The 14,340-nt window shown below is 43.1% G+C and overlaps 1 protein-coding gene across 1 annotated transcript; it reads left to right on the forward strand.

Annotated features, from left to right (window-relative positions):
• Positions 1–12,164: 12,164 nt before the first annotated feature.
• On the forward strand, positions 12,165–13,127 carry LOC122928317 (olfactory receptor 6M1-like). Its single transcript, XM_044281054.1, has one exon. The coding sequence runs from the start codon at positions 12,165–12,167 to the stop codon at positions 13,125–13,127; it is 963 nt and encodes a 320-aa protein (XP_044136989.1).
• Positions 13,128–14,340: the final 1,213 nt, after the last annotated feature.

Consider the following 14,340-nt stretch of genomic DNA (forward strand, 5'->3'; position numbering starts at 1 on the left):
GCCCAGCCACAACAGTACAGCAGTAACGACAGTTTTAGCAGGATATAAATTTGAGGCCTAGTATTTAGGTGCTGGGTGACAGGTATACGTTTTATGGACAGAATTAGACTTGGAAATGCACAGTAGCGTGTGTGTGAAGTTATTCAGAATGACCCTATGTGCACCTTGAATCTGATATACCCTTTTAGGGATAGATTTTAAATAGCTCTGATACAGCAGAAACCTCTAAATTAGTAAATTGCTATATTGGGAATTGTATTTCAACCCAGAACAAACAATGTGTTTTGACGGACACTAAATAACTTGACCAGCTGCACCAGTAACGACAGATATAGCTGGATATAAATTTGAGGCCTTGTACTTAGGCGCTGGGTGACAGGTATACGTTTACTGACAGAATTAGACTGGGATATGGCCAAAAAATTACCACACTATTGCTGGTTAAATGCACTTGGTGTGACAGCTTGACCAACCACACTACTGAGGGTTAAATGCACTTGGTGACAGGCGCAGCTTGCCCCTGATGTAGTATATGGCCAAAAAATAAACAGACTATTGCTGGTTAAATGCACTTGGTGTGACAGCTTCACCCTGATGTAGGATTTAGCCAAAAAACAACCACACCATTGAGGGTTAAATGCACTTGGTGACAGGCGCAGCTTGCCCCTGATGTAGTATATGGCCAAAAAATAACCAGACTATTGTTGGTTAAATGCACTTGGTGTGACAGCTTCACCCTGATGTAGGAATTAGCCAAAAAACAACCACACCATTAAGGGTTAAATGCACTTGGTCGTAGCTTGTGCTGGCACACCATAAGACACAAAATGGCCGCCGATCACCCCAGAAAAAAGTGACTGACAAACGGTCTGGGCAGACTAAAAACAGTGAGCAATTGAGTATCAGCAGCTCAATGATCCACAGCTGCAGATCGATCAATTAATCAAGTCCTTTGGAGGAGTTAATCTGCCTAATCTCGCCCTACTGTCGCAGCCGCAACCTCTCCCTACGCTAATCAGAGCAGAGTGACGGGCGGCGCTATGTGACTCCAGCTTAAATAGAGGCTGGGTCACATGGTGCTCTGGCCAATCACAGCCATGCCAATAGTAGGCATGGCTGTGACGGCCTCTTGGGACAAGTAGTATGACGCTTGTTGATTGGCTGCTTTGCAGCCTTTCAAAAAGCGCCAAAAAAGCGACGAACACCGAACCCGAACCCGGACTTTTACGAAAATGTCCGGGTTCGGGTCCGTGTCACGGACACCCCAAAATTCGGTACGAACCCGAACTATACAGTTCGGGTTCGCTCATCCCTAGTCCCTAACTTCAGAACACTAGGGGCTCTGACTTCTCTCCTTATATACCATTTCTACCTAAATTAGAACCTTCTAGTGGGAGGGGTGGAGTAAAGAATCTCAGCACAAACAGTTACAATGTTAACACTCCTGCCTGGCCTAGACGCTAGAGCTTCATTGATACTGATTGCCTCATCCAGGCTCTCTTTCAGCCTGTGTGCCAATCAGGGCAAGCCCTCCACCCCACTTCCTCTTAGGGTCATATGAACAACCGTCTTCTTCCTCTCTCATGATTCCCCCCCCTTACACTTGCAGAAAAATGGCGATGAGCACCGCTTTACTGGATTCGTCCGAAGCAAACCTGAAAATTGAAATTCATAGAAAACCCAGTTTGTTACAAACTGGTTCACTCAATCTTAGTCTGAAAACTTATGTCTGAAAAAACTGCTTAGTCATTCCCATAGATTAGTATTGAAACTCTATACAAGTCTATGACAGACTGAAATTGTAGCAATGTTTTTTGTTTGGCTAGTTTTACACTAGCATTATGAGTTATCACGGCTGTGTCACGGGCGATGTTGTTCGGCGTGACACGTTAGCTGTGCATGCTTGTTGCCATGGGCAACGTGTTGTTGCAGCATGTTGGTGCTTCCTCCATCCTCCTGGGTCCTTTCCTGTCTGGTGCTCTGGTGCTGGAGGGGTTAACTACCTGGCTGGGTGTGGCCACCATGTGTTCATATTGCCTGTGGCTTCCAGGCTGGAGTAAGTTGTCCTCCAGCCGTGGTGTGTGCTGGAGTTGCTCCTGTCCTGGATATGTCATCTGTCCAGTTTGAGGGCCACCTAGTTGGACATCGATGTCACCTTTGTTCCCCTTGTTCTGTACCCTTCCTTACATGTCTCTTTGTTTGGTGTGGGTTTATGTAATGCTGTGTTGTATTGTCTAGTTTGGTGTTCCATGTCTGGTATATTTGGTGTTGTAATCCAGCATGGTTGCTAGACATTTCCCCTGTCTGTTGTACATCCGGATGGGAGCATCAAGGTGTCCCGGCGTGCAGCTTTGCAGCTTTGCAGCTTTGCATGGGGTCCGTTCTTTGTTGTTGCCGCAGGAGGTAAGTGCGAGTTGTTCATCTGTGTCTAGGATGAACAGGTCGTCTCAGCCCTTTCCCTATCATAAGGGATTATCAGGGCGACTCAGGGTCCTAGGTTCCTGGGTATGAGCCGTCCTACCATTCAGGTCTGCTCATACGAGTAGAATCCAGGGCGAGGGTTAGGGAAGCATTAGGAGGTGTCCTGCTCCCTTATCCCGACATCCAGGCCTAGTTGTCTTCCCATATACCCACCATATTGTACGGTGGGGAGTTTCCCATACTTCCCACCGTGACATGAGTTTTGGTAGGCTGTTCCAACATAGAACAGCCTACCGGAGCTCTCTGGATCTGTCATTGTCTGATGTTACCGAAATGCCAGACGGCCATATTGACTATAATGGAGTCCAGTGGATATGCACTAGCTAACTGGCAATTTTGCCCTGATTTGGCTGGACAAACCAATGATTGCAGTCAATTATAGTTAATGGGGCCATGCCTTATCCAGAGAACTTCAGCAGGCTTTTCTTTGCCGGAACAGCCTTCCGGAATGCATAACGTTAGTGTGAAAGAATCATTAGGCTGTGCTTCTCCACTTCACCCCTCCAACTAGAAGGTTCTAGTTCAGTTAGAAACTGAATGTAAGTGGAACAGTCAGAGCCTCTACTTGTCTGAAAATAGGGATCATAGTAGGAAAGACTCTGTCAGGACTGCATTAGTGACCAGAAGAAGATGCTGAGATGAGGATACTCTGCCACATACCCTGTGTCAGCAACCCTTTGATCAGAGGGCCATCTGGACAAAAGAGTCACAGACCCTGGGCCACCAGCCCTTTGGGCGGGGTCCTAGCCTTCTGAGAGAGAGATGGGGGAACTTATTTTCCATTGGGGTGCACAATGCCTTACCATCCCTTCTGGAGAGCACATGATGACACCCCAAAGGTGTCCGGGGCACCCAAGTTGGAGCCAACCCAAACCTGGCTACTGCAATTACTCCTAAAATCTGGCATAGTTTTCATTTTCTGATGCATGGTGTTCCCAGAGATGTGCCAGAATGATAAAAGCCAGCCTTAATACATTTCCCTATTGTATTTAAGAATGTATGTTCCTCCACCTGTCATTTATTTAGCACCATACTGCACCTGCAGCACAAAGGGGTCCTCTTACCACATGTTGCTTTCATTTATACACTGAGCAGATGGCAGATCTCCCTTCCCTGGTCTGCGCTGCTCCAACTCTGCATCCTCCAGCTCTGCTAAGTGAGGGAGCGTCTGCCAAGCGCAGGGACAGGGAGAAGTGCACACAGCCCAGGCACTGTTATCAGGTGCTGGGGAGGACCTGGCTTTAATCATTTACTTACAGTCCCTGGCTGTCAGTAATGTGACCTTACATGCTGCGTGCTTCTGCGTCCTCCGTCCTTCCACAGATAGACGGACCATGCCTAGCAACCCCATTTTAAGCACAGGTAAAAATAGGCAGTACAGGGAACAAAAATTTGAAATTAAGGGGTCATTTAATACACAGTGAAAAGTTGAAATAGGGCCACCAAGGCGATATTAATCACCACAATCCAATACTCAAAAAAATAAATAAATACGACAGTTATCCTTTAACTGCTCCTTACACCTATAGCAAATTTTTGAAAGGACTCTTTCCTCTGACTAACCATCTTGATGCTGTGGATGATATTGACTATAGGAGGTAAAAGATCAAACTGGGAGAATATTTGATCCCTGCCATTACAATGATATACTGACTATATATTGCAGCCAGTACCCACTGCAGATGGTGTTAGTACAACTCCTGTGCCCATTCCATCAACTAGATATGATGGAACATTCATTGGCAGTAACACACTAAAATGGACGTACAGTAATTCTGCTGCCCTAGCTCTCCCCATACTGTTATAGTGCCCCTTTAGTCCTGGTCGCTGGGACCCGAACCTATATAAAAAACTGAGCCCCGCAAGGTGGTGGCTGGAGGATCCTGGTCCGGCCACCACCAAGCCCGATCCCCATAGAAATGAATGGGAGCATACCGCATGCGTGGCCCCCACTCCATTCATTCATTTCGCTGGCCCCATAGAAAATGAAAGGAGGGTGGCTGCGCATGCGAAAGAAGACCGGGGGCGGGGCCCACAGATTCAGAGGGTACACGATGCCATACAGACAGCGGTTCTTTTACAATACTTGCGCATACTGAACAGTTATAGTGAACGAGCAACTGAGCATACATAAACAGAATAGTAACAGAGCATAAGCACACAGTAAGGATAATACTGCCTAACACTAACCCAGTACTTGAGTAATTTTCCCCAATGTCCATAAAGCAGCCTGGCTGCACCTATATGTTCCTGAGCAAACTTTAACGTTGGGGTGCACCCTAAGTATTGCGCAATACTATTTGCAATCCACAGAAGGTGAGGTCTGTATCCTGCAGCTTTCATATATATGCAAAAGTGTCACTAGAACAATGTGATGTGATGGGACGTGGCGAAGCCGCACTTACAGTTCTTTGGATACCTAACTGGACTCTTGGCGTTCTTTCCCTGTTCCACTGGTCCACTCCTGAACTGGACCGCACAGTGGCATGGTTACCGGAGTTAACGCTGCGAATATCCCTTTGGTGCTGATGCCAGACTCCACTGTGAGCTGTAAATCCTTTTCCAGGCTCCACAGAGGTTCTCTCCTGACATCCTCAGCATTCACCAGGCAGCCTCAGTCTGGTCACTTCGAGCTTAAACCTCCTCCCCTACCCAGGGAGACTGTGATGCAGCAAGTGATATCCTAAGTGCAGCCTCAAACCTACATTTACAGTTCCCTGTCACCCTCCTGAGGGTCCTAGCCTACCCCTAAATTAGCATCATTTGAACTTTGAACGGTAAAACATACAAACCGGATTCCAAAAAAGTTGGGACACTATACAAATCGTGAATAAAAACTGAATGCAATGATGTGGAGGTGCCCAACTTCTAATATTTTATTCAGAATAGAACATAAATCACGGAACAAAAGTTTAAACTGAGAAAATGTACCATTTTAAGGGAAAAATATGTTGAATCAGAATTTCATGGTGTCAGCAAATCCCCAAATAGTTGGGACAAGGCCATTTTCACCACTGTGTGGCATCTCCCCTTCTTCTTACAACACTGAACAGACGTCTGGGGACCGAGGAGACCAGTTTCTCAAGTTTAGAAATAGGAATGCTCTCCCATTCTTGTATAATACAGGCCTCTAACTGTTCAATCGTCTTGGGCCTTCTTTGTTGCCCCTTCCTCTTTATGATGCGCCAAATGTTCTCTATAGGTGAAAGATCTGGACTGCAGACTGGCCATTTCAGTACCCGGATCCTTCTCCTACGCAGCCATGATGTTGTGATTGATGCAGAATGTGGTCTGGCATTATCTTGTTGAAAAATGCAGGGTCTTCCCTGAAAGAGATGACGTCTGGATGGGAGCATATGTTGTTCTAGAACCTGAATATATTTTTCTGCATTGATGGTGCCTTTCCAGACATGCAAGCTGCCCATGCCACACGCACTCATGCAACCCCATACCATCAGAGATGCAGGCTTCTGAACTGAGCGTTGATAACAACTTGGGTTGTCCTTGTCCTCTTTGGTCCGGATGACATGGCGTCCCAGATTTCCAAAAAGAACTTCGAATCGTGACTCGTCTGACCACAGAACAGTCTTCCATTTTGCCACACTCCATTTTAAATGATCCCTGGCCCAGTGAAAAACGCCTGAGCTTGTGGATCTTGCTTAGAAATGGCTTCTTCTTTGCACTGTAGAGTTTCAGCTGGCAACGGCGGATGGCACGGTGGATTGCGTTCACTGACAATGGTTTCTGGAAGTATTCCTGAGCCCATTCTGTGATTTCCTTTACAGTAGCATTCCTGTTTGTGGTGCAGTGTCGTTTAAGGGCCCGGAGATCACGAGCATCCAGTATGGTTTTACGGCCTTGACCCTTACGCACAGAGATTGTTCCAGATTCTCTGAAATCTGCGGATGATGTTATGCACAGTTGATAAAGATAGATGCAAAGTCTTTGCAATTTTTCGCTGGGTAACACCTTTCTGATATTGCTCCACTATCTTTCTGCGCAACATTGTGGGAATTGGTGATCCTCTACCCATCTTGGCTTCTGAGAGACACTATACCCAATCATGTTGCCAATTGACCTAATTAGTGTTAATTGGTCTTCCAGCTCTTCATTATGCTCAAATTTACTTTTTCCAGCCTCTTATTGCTACTTGTCCCAACTTTTTGGGGATTTGTTGACACCGTGAAAATTTGAATCAATGTATTTTTCCTTTAAAATGATACATTTACTCGGATTAAACGTTTGATCTGTCATCTACATTCTATTACAAATAAAATATTAGAAGTTGGCACCTCCACATCATTGCATTCAGTTTTTATTCACAATTTGTTTAGTGTCCCAACTTTTTGGGAATCCGGTTTGTATATAAACTTCTCTATATTGAAGAACTGCATTGAAAACATTGTATATACTTTTTAGCCATCTACTGGTAGAAGAGAGACATTGTAGGCATAATACACTTTACATTAAAGGGGTTCTGCACCTTCATTTAACTGATGATCTATCCTCTGGATAGATCATCAGCTTCTGATCGGCGGGGGTCCGACACCCGGGACCCCCGCCGATCAGCTGTATGAGAAGGCAGCGGAGCTCCAGCAGCGCCGCGGCCTTCTCACTGTTTACCGCCGGGCCGCCCGCCCACTGACGTCACGACTTGTATCAACTAGAGTGGGCGCGGCTAAGCTCCATTCAAGTGAACAGAGCTTAGCCGCGCCCACTCTAGTTGATACAAGTCGTGACGTCAGTGGGCGGGCGGCCCGGCGGTAAACAGTGAGAAGGCCGCGGCGCTGCTGGAGCGCCGCTGCCTTCTCATACAGCTGATCGGCGTGGGTCCCGGGTGTCGGACCCCCGCCGATCAGAAGCTGATGATCTATCCAGAGGATAGATCATCAGTTAAATGAAAGTGCAGAACCCCTTTAAATAACATTGGTGAGTCATACTTACACCCTTACACATGCGCAGTGTGCCCACCTTCACTTGTGGGGCTCTGTTCTTGATATAGGTGCAGGTCCCAGCGGTGGGACCCGCACCTTTAAAACAATGGGGGCATAACCTAGCAATACGCCCCCATTGTCCATGATGAGATAACCCCTTTAACAAATATGGACCTATATAATAATACATGCAAAAATGGAAAAAAAATATATCCATCATCTAGCTAATCTGTAATATATTTATTTATTATTTTATCTAGCGCTAATCCCAGAAGTACTATAGAGCGTTCCCAGATGTTCTGTAACGCTTCCCAGGAGCTTTAATTGTCCTATATATCTGCCTTTTATTCGCGCACATGTGTCTCCGACCATACAGAATTGGGGGAGGATACACCCATTATGTGGCTCATTTCTATTATGTGACAAGCGGCTAATTTAGTTTTTGAGTTATACAAAGGTGAGAATGGAAGAGCTGTACGGTTCACGTCTGTCATTTTTTTTTTACAGTGGGAGGAGATGCCCTCCGTTTTCTTACCTTCTTGATAAAATAAATGATAACGACAAAGCCAAAGAGCATTTGACAAGAACATTTTTAAAGTATAATAGCTAAAATGATCTGCTCTAAAATGATACATTTGTAAATGCATTGCAATTTATATGCTTTAACTGGATAACGGATTCAGACGCTTCTGGATATTATTATTTAGCAAATAATTCATTTGTTGTTTTACAGCTTTCATTTTTATTTTGTCATATAGCATTATATGCCATAGATATCGGTAGTATATGTATCTAAGGTATATAATACTATGTATCATTTAAATGAAGTAGGATCTCCAGATAATTTTTGTGTAACATAGGGTTGCTAGCTGTGAAACATCACTGTTACATCTGTGAAAGAGGACTAGGCCCCCAGTCAGTAATGGTTATCGGCTTCTTACAAATCACTATAGTTATGATGTACATTATGACAACTGTCTAAAAGAAAAATTGTCTTGGTTGGCTATAGCAACCAGTCATGGTGCATCTTTCATTTCTTATACTGCTCTTGAAAGCTGTGCTTTGATTGGTTGCAGTGATCTACAAAGACAATTTTTCTTTTAGACAGTTTTTCATAAATCTCCCTATTGCCTTTAAACTTCATTAATCTCTAGTATCTATTCTTTTTTAAGACCCTTTACCTAAACTCTAAAGTGACACCACTAGGAGCAAACACTCTAGGGACAATGCTGAACTTGGGGTATATAGATGTCTGTGCTTTAATTTGTGTAAAAAGAGTTTTTAAACCTTGTAGTACTACAATTGCCACTCATACAAAGTGATTGAGTACTTATACAGGAAGAGCTATAAATCACTGTGTATGGGTGGGGGAAGAAGGACTCATAGGCCTCATCTCAGCCCTGAACAGTAGTTAAATGAGGTGGCTCTACCTACAGGTAAGATGGAATGGTGCTCAATATCTAGAAGGTGTTAGCGCCAAACACCAAAAAATGATTAAATAGTAGCAGCTTGTGATATGGCACTCATATATCTGGAGAGTCTGCTTTGACAATTGTAAATTTATTTAATAATTCATATATCATAACAATAGTTATTGCTCATCTCAGCCCTGACCGTATTAAAACAGTTTTTCACATGAAAATGCAGAATCTAACAACAGAAAACAATATTTCCCTGCACTCGACGTGTTCCCATCTTCCCCTTTCTTTGAGATTTTGTGAGGGTACAAACTGAACAGGTTTGTGCATGCAGTTTTGGAAGCCAAAATCAGGAGTGGATCATAAAAAGGATAGAAAGTACAGTATAAAGGACAGGTATGACTCCTCTTGAATTCACTGCATAGAGAAACCTGACTGTGTGGACGCAGCCTTAGGGTTTGGTCACACAGAACGGAATTTCAGTTGCAGATTTGCTGCATTAGTTGAAATTTGTGGTGGCAATCCATTGTACTAATATGCTGTGGAACTGAAATCCGCACCACAGGTCAATTTAGCGGTAGATTTTTTTTTTCACAGCATGTGAATGAGATTCTTAGAAGCTCATCCACTTCGCTTCGATGTCCCAATGCCAGGTCTGTAATAGGCCCTCAACCTTTAGGCTTTGGGATCCCTGAGGCACCAAGGCTAACACAATGTCCTAACACATACATTTTGCACTGGTATTTTTCTAAAACAAAACACCGGAGTCACCTGCCATTTTTGTTGCAGTTTTTCTAGACTTTTTTTTAGTGATTTTTTTTTTCTATCTGGCGCTGGGAGCTGCATTTTTGGCAGTTTTTTTCGCCCCTATAGTGAAACTGAAAAAAACATTAGTGATACAGCATGCTGTGTTTTTTAAAAGAAGGCAGAAAGACAAAAAAGCCCCCAAATGAACAAAAACCCCCGTAGCAAAAAAAGAGCCTGTGTGCCCTGCATAAAATTTTTCTTAAAGTCCTTTAGCAAAAAACTGGAAGTACTGTTTGTACTGCAAAAACACCACTAAAAAAGTGCAGAAAAGTGTCAGCGAAAACCTACATGTTAAAGCAGCCTAGAAAGCGCTGACGCCAACTTCATTTCTCACATGATTGGAGAGTAAAGTAAAGACAAATGGGGACAACCTCACTGAACAGTTATACAGACACCACTATTTCAAGCATCATCTGCCTCTCCACTTAGTATCTCTCTCTCTCCACTTAGTATCTGCCTCTCCACTTAGTATCTCTCTCTCTCCACTTAGTATCTGCCTCTCCACTTAGTATCTCTCTCTCTCCACTTAGTATCTCTCTCTCCACTTAGTATCTCTCTCTCTCCACTTAGTATCTGCCTCTCCACTTAGTATCTCTCTCTCTCCACTTAGTATCTGCCTCTCCACTTAGTATCTCTCTCTCTCCACTTAGTATATCTCTCTCTCCACTTAGTATCTCTCTCTCTCCACTTAGTATCTCTCTCTCTCTCCACTTAGTATCTCTCTCTCTCCACTTAGTATCTGCCTCTCCACTTAGTATCTCTCTCTCTCCACTTAGTATCTGCCTCTCCACTTAGTATCTCTCTCTCTCCACTTAGTATCTCTCTCTCTCCACTTAGTATCTCTCTCTCTCCACTTAGTATCTGCCTCTCCACTTAGTATCTCTCTCTCTCCACTTAGTATCTCTCTCTCTCCACTTAGTATCTGCTCTCTCCACTTAGTATCTCTCTCTCTCCACTTAGTATCTGCCTCTCCACTTAGTATCTCTCTCTCTCCACTTAGTATCTGCCTCTCCACTTAGTATCTGCCTCTCTCACTTAGTATCTGCCTCTCCACTTAGTATCTCTCTCTCTCCACTTAGTATCTGCCTCTCCACTTAGTATCTCTCTCTCTCCACTTAGTATCTCTGCTCTCTCCACTTAGTATCTCTCTCTCTCCACTTAGTATCTGCCTCTCCACTTAGTATCTCTCTCTCTCCACTTAGTATCTGCCTCTCCACTTAGTATCTCTCTCTCTCCACTTAGTATCTGCCTCTCCACTTAGTATCTCTCTCTCTCCACTTAGTATCTGCCTCTCCACTTAGTATCTCTCTCTCTCCACTTAGTATCTGCCTCTCCACTTAGTATCTCTCTCTCTCTCCACTTAGTATCTGCCTCTCCACTTAGTATCTCTCTCTCTCCACTTAGTATCTCTCTCTCCACTTAGTATCTCTCTCTCTCCACTTAGTATCTCTGTGTTGCATTGCAGCATTGAGTGGTCTAATGGATCTATGTAGTGCTATTTTAAAGTACATTTGAACGTTTTCTTTTCTTCTTTTCTTTCTTTCCTTCTTTCTTTTGTTTCCTTTGTCTTTTTTATGTAATGCCCATGTGTGCTTTTGTTCTTTTCAGCCTTAAGATGATTTTCCCTTAAATCTATCTATCTATCTATCTATCTATCTATCTATCTATCTATCTATCTCTGCATTGCTGTTTCTCTGTCATTCATCCTGGAAATGTATTGATGTGTTGACAACTTCCCTTTTCAAAGTAGTTGGTCCTTACACATACTGACATTGTCCAATTAGGGCTGCATGTGTTTTGTAAGAACACATGCAGGTCTCCTACTGCCGTGTAAATCTCGCGCCTGCGCTGTCCTGTTCAGTATTCGGCGCAGGCGCAGTGAGTGAAGGGCGCTCGCCGGCTACCGGCTTCCTCACTGCCCCTGTGTCGAATACTGCATGGTGCAAGATTTCCCCAGCGAACAGGACCGGCAGTTGGAGGTGAAGTTATATTTCTGCAGTAACGGGAGCATAGATATAAGTAGGAATAGCATAGTTAGGTTCAGCTGACACTAGCACATCGCTAATGTCAGCTAGTTGAATAGAGTTAATTCTGGTGACAGAAACCCTTTAACAGCAGGTGATTGGCCCCAGAGGAAGCCTTATGTTTTTTTTTTTCCTGGATCTTTTTGGCCCAAACTCTGGAACTCTGGTGGGCAAGTCTGACCCTAACCATGACTGTCCCTCTTTTGGCAGCCACAAAGAAACGACTTGCAGGTCAAAGATGAGCTCCAAGCCATATGAAAGTTATCCATCGTAATATTTCAGTGGTAGGGTGTGGGGTCAGCTAGGAGACTATGGTCTTTCAGTCATTTACTTGGCATTAGGAGATTAGAAATCACCAATGTTACCCGAATAGAAAAAGTCACTAATATAGTATTATAGTGGCAACGATACATTGCTTCCACTGGTGAAGTAATACAGTCTGCAAATTGCACTTATATTCTTACTACTCCTTACTCCATTGTGTTCTCAGGGTGAAGATAATGGAAAATCAGAGCAGTGTGACACACTTTTTCTTGATTGGGTTTACTATCTCTGTAGAGCTCCAGTTCTTTCTTTTTGTGGTTTTCTTTGCCATCTACCTATTGACTATCACTGCTAATGTTGCAATCATTAGTTTGGTTCGTGTAGACAACAGACTTCATACTCCTATGTATTTTCTTCTTAGCCAGCTCTCTTTCCTAGAGATCTGGTATACATCATCCATCGCTCCAAAGCTCTTAAGTAATTTGGCTGGCTGGAAAAGCATTTCATTATCTGGCTGTCTCTCACAAATTTATTTTTATTTCTCTTTGGGTTCCACAGAGTTTTTCCTGCTTGGAGTGATGGCCATTGATCGTTACTTGGCTATTTGTAACCCACTGCGTTATCAGTCCATCATGAATGGTCAAGTATGTCTACAGGCTACTGCAGCTTGCTGGTCCGTTGCCTTTGTGTCTGTGTTTTTTCTAGTACTTCTTATATCCCGCTTGACATTTTGCCAACCTGCTGTCATCAACCACTTCTTCTGTGACCTTCCACCTGTTCTCAAGCTTTCATGTGAAGATACCTTTCTAGAGGAAATTATTGTCTTTCTTTTCGCTTGTAGCATCATTCTTACCTCATTGCTGTTGACTATTGTATCTTACGTGTTCATCCTTTCTACTATATTTAAAATACCATCCAGTAAGGGTAGGAAAAAAGCCTTCTCCACATGTGCCTCCCATTTCTCAGTGGTCACTATTCTCTATGGCACAGTCATATTTATTTATGTTCGTCCCAGTGTGTCCTACTCAATGAATGTCAACAAGGTCATGGCTGTTTTCAACACAGTAGTAACTCCTTTACTCAACCCTTTGATTTATTGCCTACGGAACAAAGAAGTAAAAGAAACTCTTAGGAAAGTGATGAACACAAGGCGTTCACAGATAGATGGTATAACCTATTACAGTAAGTTTGTTCGATAGGCAGACATTGTGAAAAGGATTCCAAATATGAGCAATTTACAGAAGACAAAGCACTGTACAATACTGGGCAAGAGTGTGATCTCATCAAATGTAAAGTATGGAATTAACGGCTTATTATCATGGCATCACCCTCCAAGTATTAGGTATCAGTGTACACACCTTACTGTCAAATAATGCAATAATTTTACATCTGTTTTACATCAACATCCCTGAAAAGTGTATTTTACATACATAGATACATGTGAAACTAGAGTTAGAAATAATGCATCATTTAGCTTGAGAGACGTAAACCCAGGGGCATAACTACCATAGTGGCAGACCATGCGACTGCTATGGGGCCCATGCCAAGAGGTGGCCCAGTCTTAGTTGGGATTTTCTTCTCTTCTACTGGAGGTGAAAACTTGATCAGGACTCTACCCTCTGAAGGAACAACTTTTAGCAAATGAAGCAGTGGAAAACTCTTCTGTCCTTTGTGGGGGGCCTGGTTTGATCCTTGCTATGGGGCCCTTACTTCTCTATGTACGCCACTGTGTAAACCTGAAGTAATTTTACATGTTACATTTATCCAAGCCCCATTATGACCTACAGGTGGTCTGTGTATATATCTTATACTGACTATGATGTGACTCAGGACAGCACTACTCTGTTATGGCAGCACAGGCTTTAGCTGCAACCTAGCAGAGAACAGCAGGGTTTTTTGCACTGTCACCATTCAGGTGAATGAAACTTTGGGAGCATGTACAGGTCCATGACTTTAGCCAAAGGATTCATTATTATTTTGTGTCTGGATTGACTCTTTAATATTGCATAAAGTGTGGTGGGGAACATTTCAAATGGACTGGAACTATTTCATTTTGACGGCGTTCTCTATGTGGAAAAATTTACTTGTTAACTTAATTCTATGGCTCACTACAATTACAGTGATACCCTATTTTGTTTAGTTTTTCATACTAGTGTTTAATACTTATTTATTATTTTACAAAATCTAAGAAAATAATGTATTTTTCCTTTGCATTGCCATATTCTAACAGCCATAGCTATTTTATATTTAGATCTGCAGACTCATTTTTTGCAGGGGGATCTGTCGTTTTTATTGATGCCATTCTAGGGTGTGTATGACTTTTTGATCACTTTTTATAAAATAAATTTGGGATATGAAACAACAATTTTGATCTTTTCTGTTATTCTATTCACCATATGGGATGAATATGTT

The sequence above is a fragment of the Bufo gargarizans genome, chromosome 1 (genome assembly GCF_014858855.1).
Source record: "Bufo gargarizans isolate SCDJY-AF-19 chromosome 1, ASM1485885v1, whole genome shotgun sequence".
Taxonomy (NCBI): domain Eukaryota; kingdom Metazoa; phylum Chordata; class Amphibia; order Anura; family Bufonidae; genus Bufo; species Bufo gargarizans.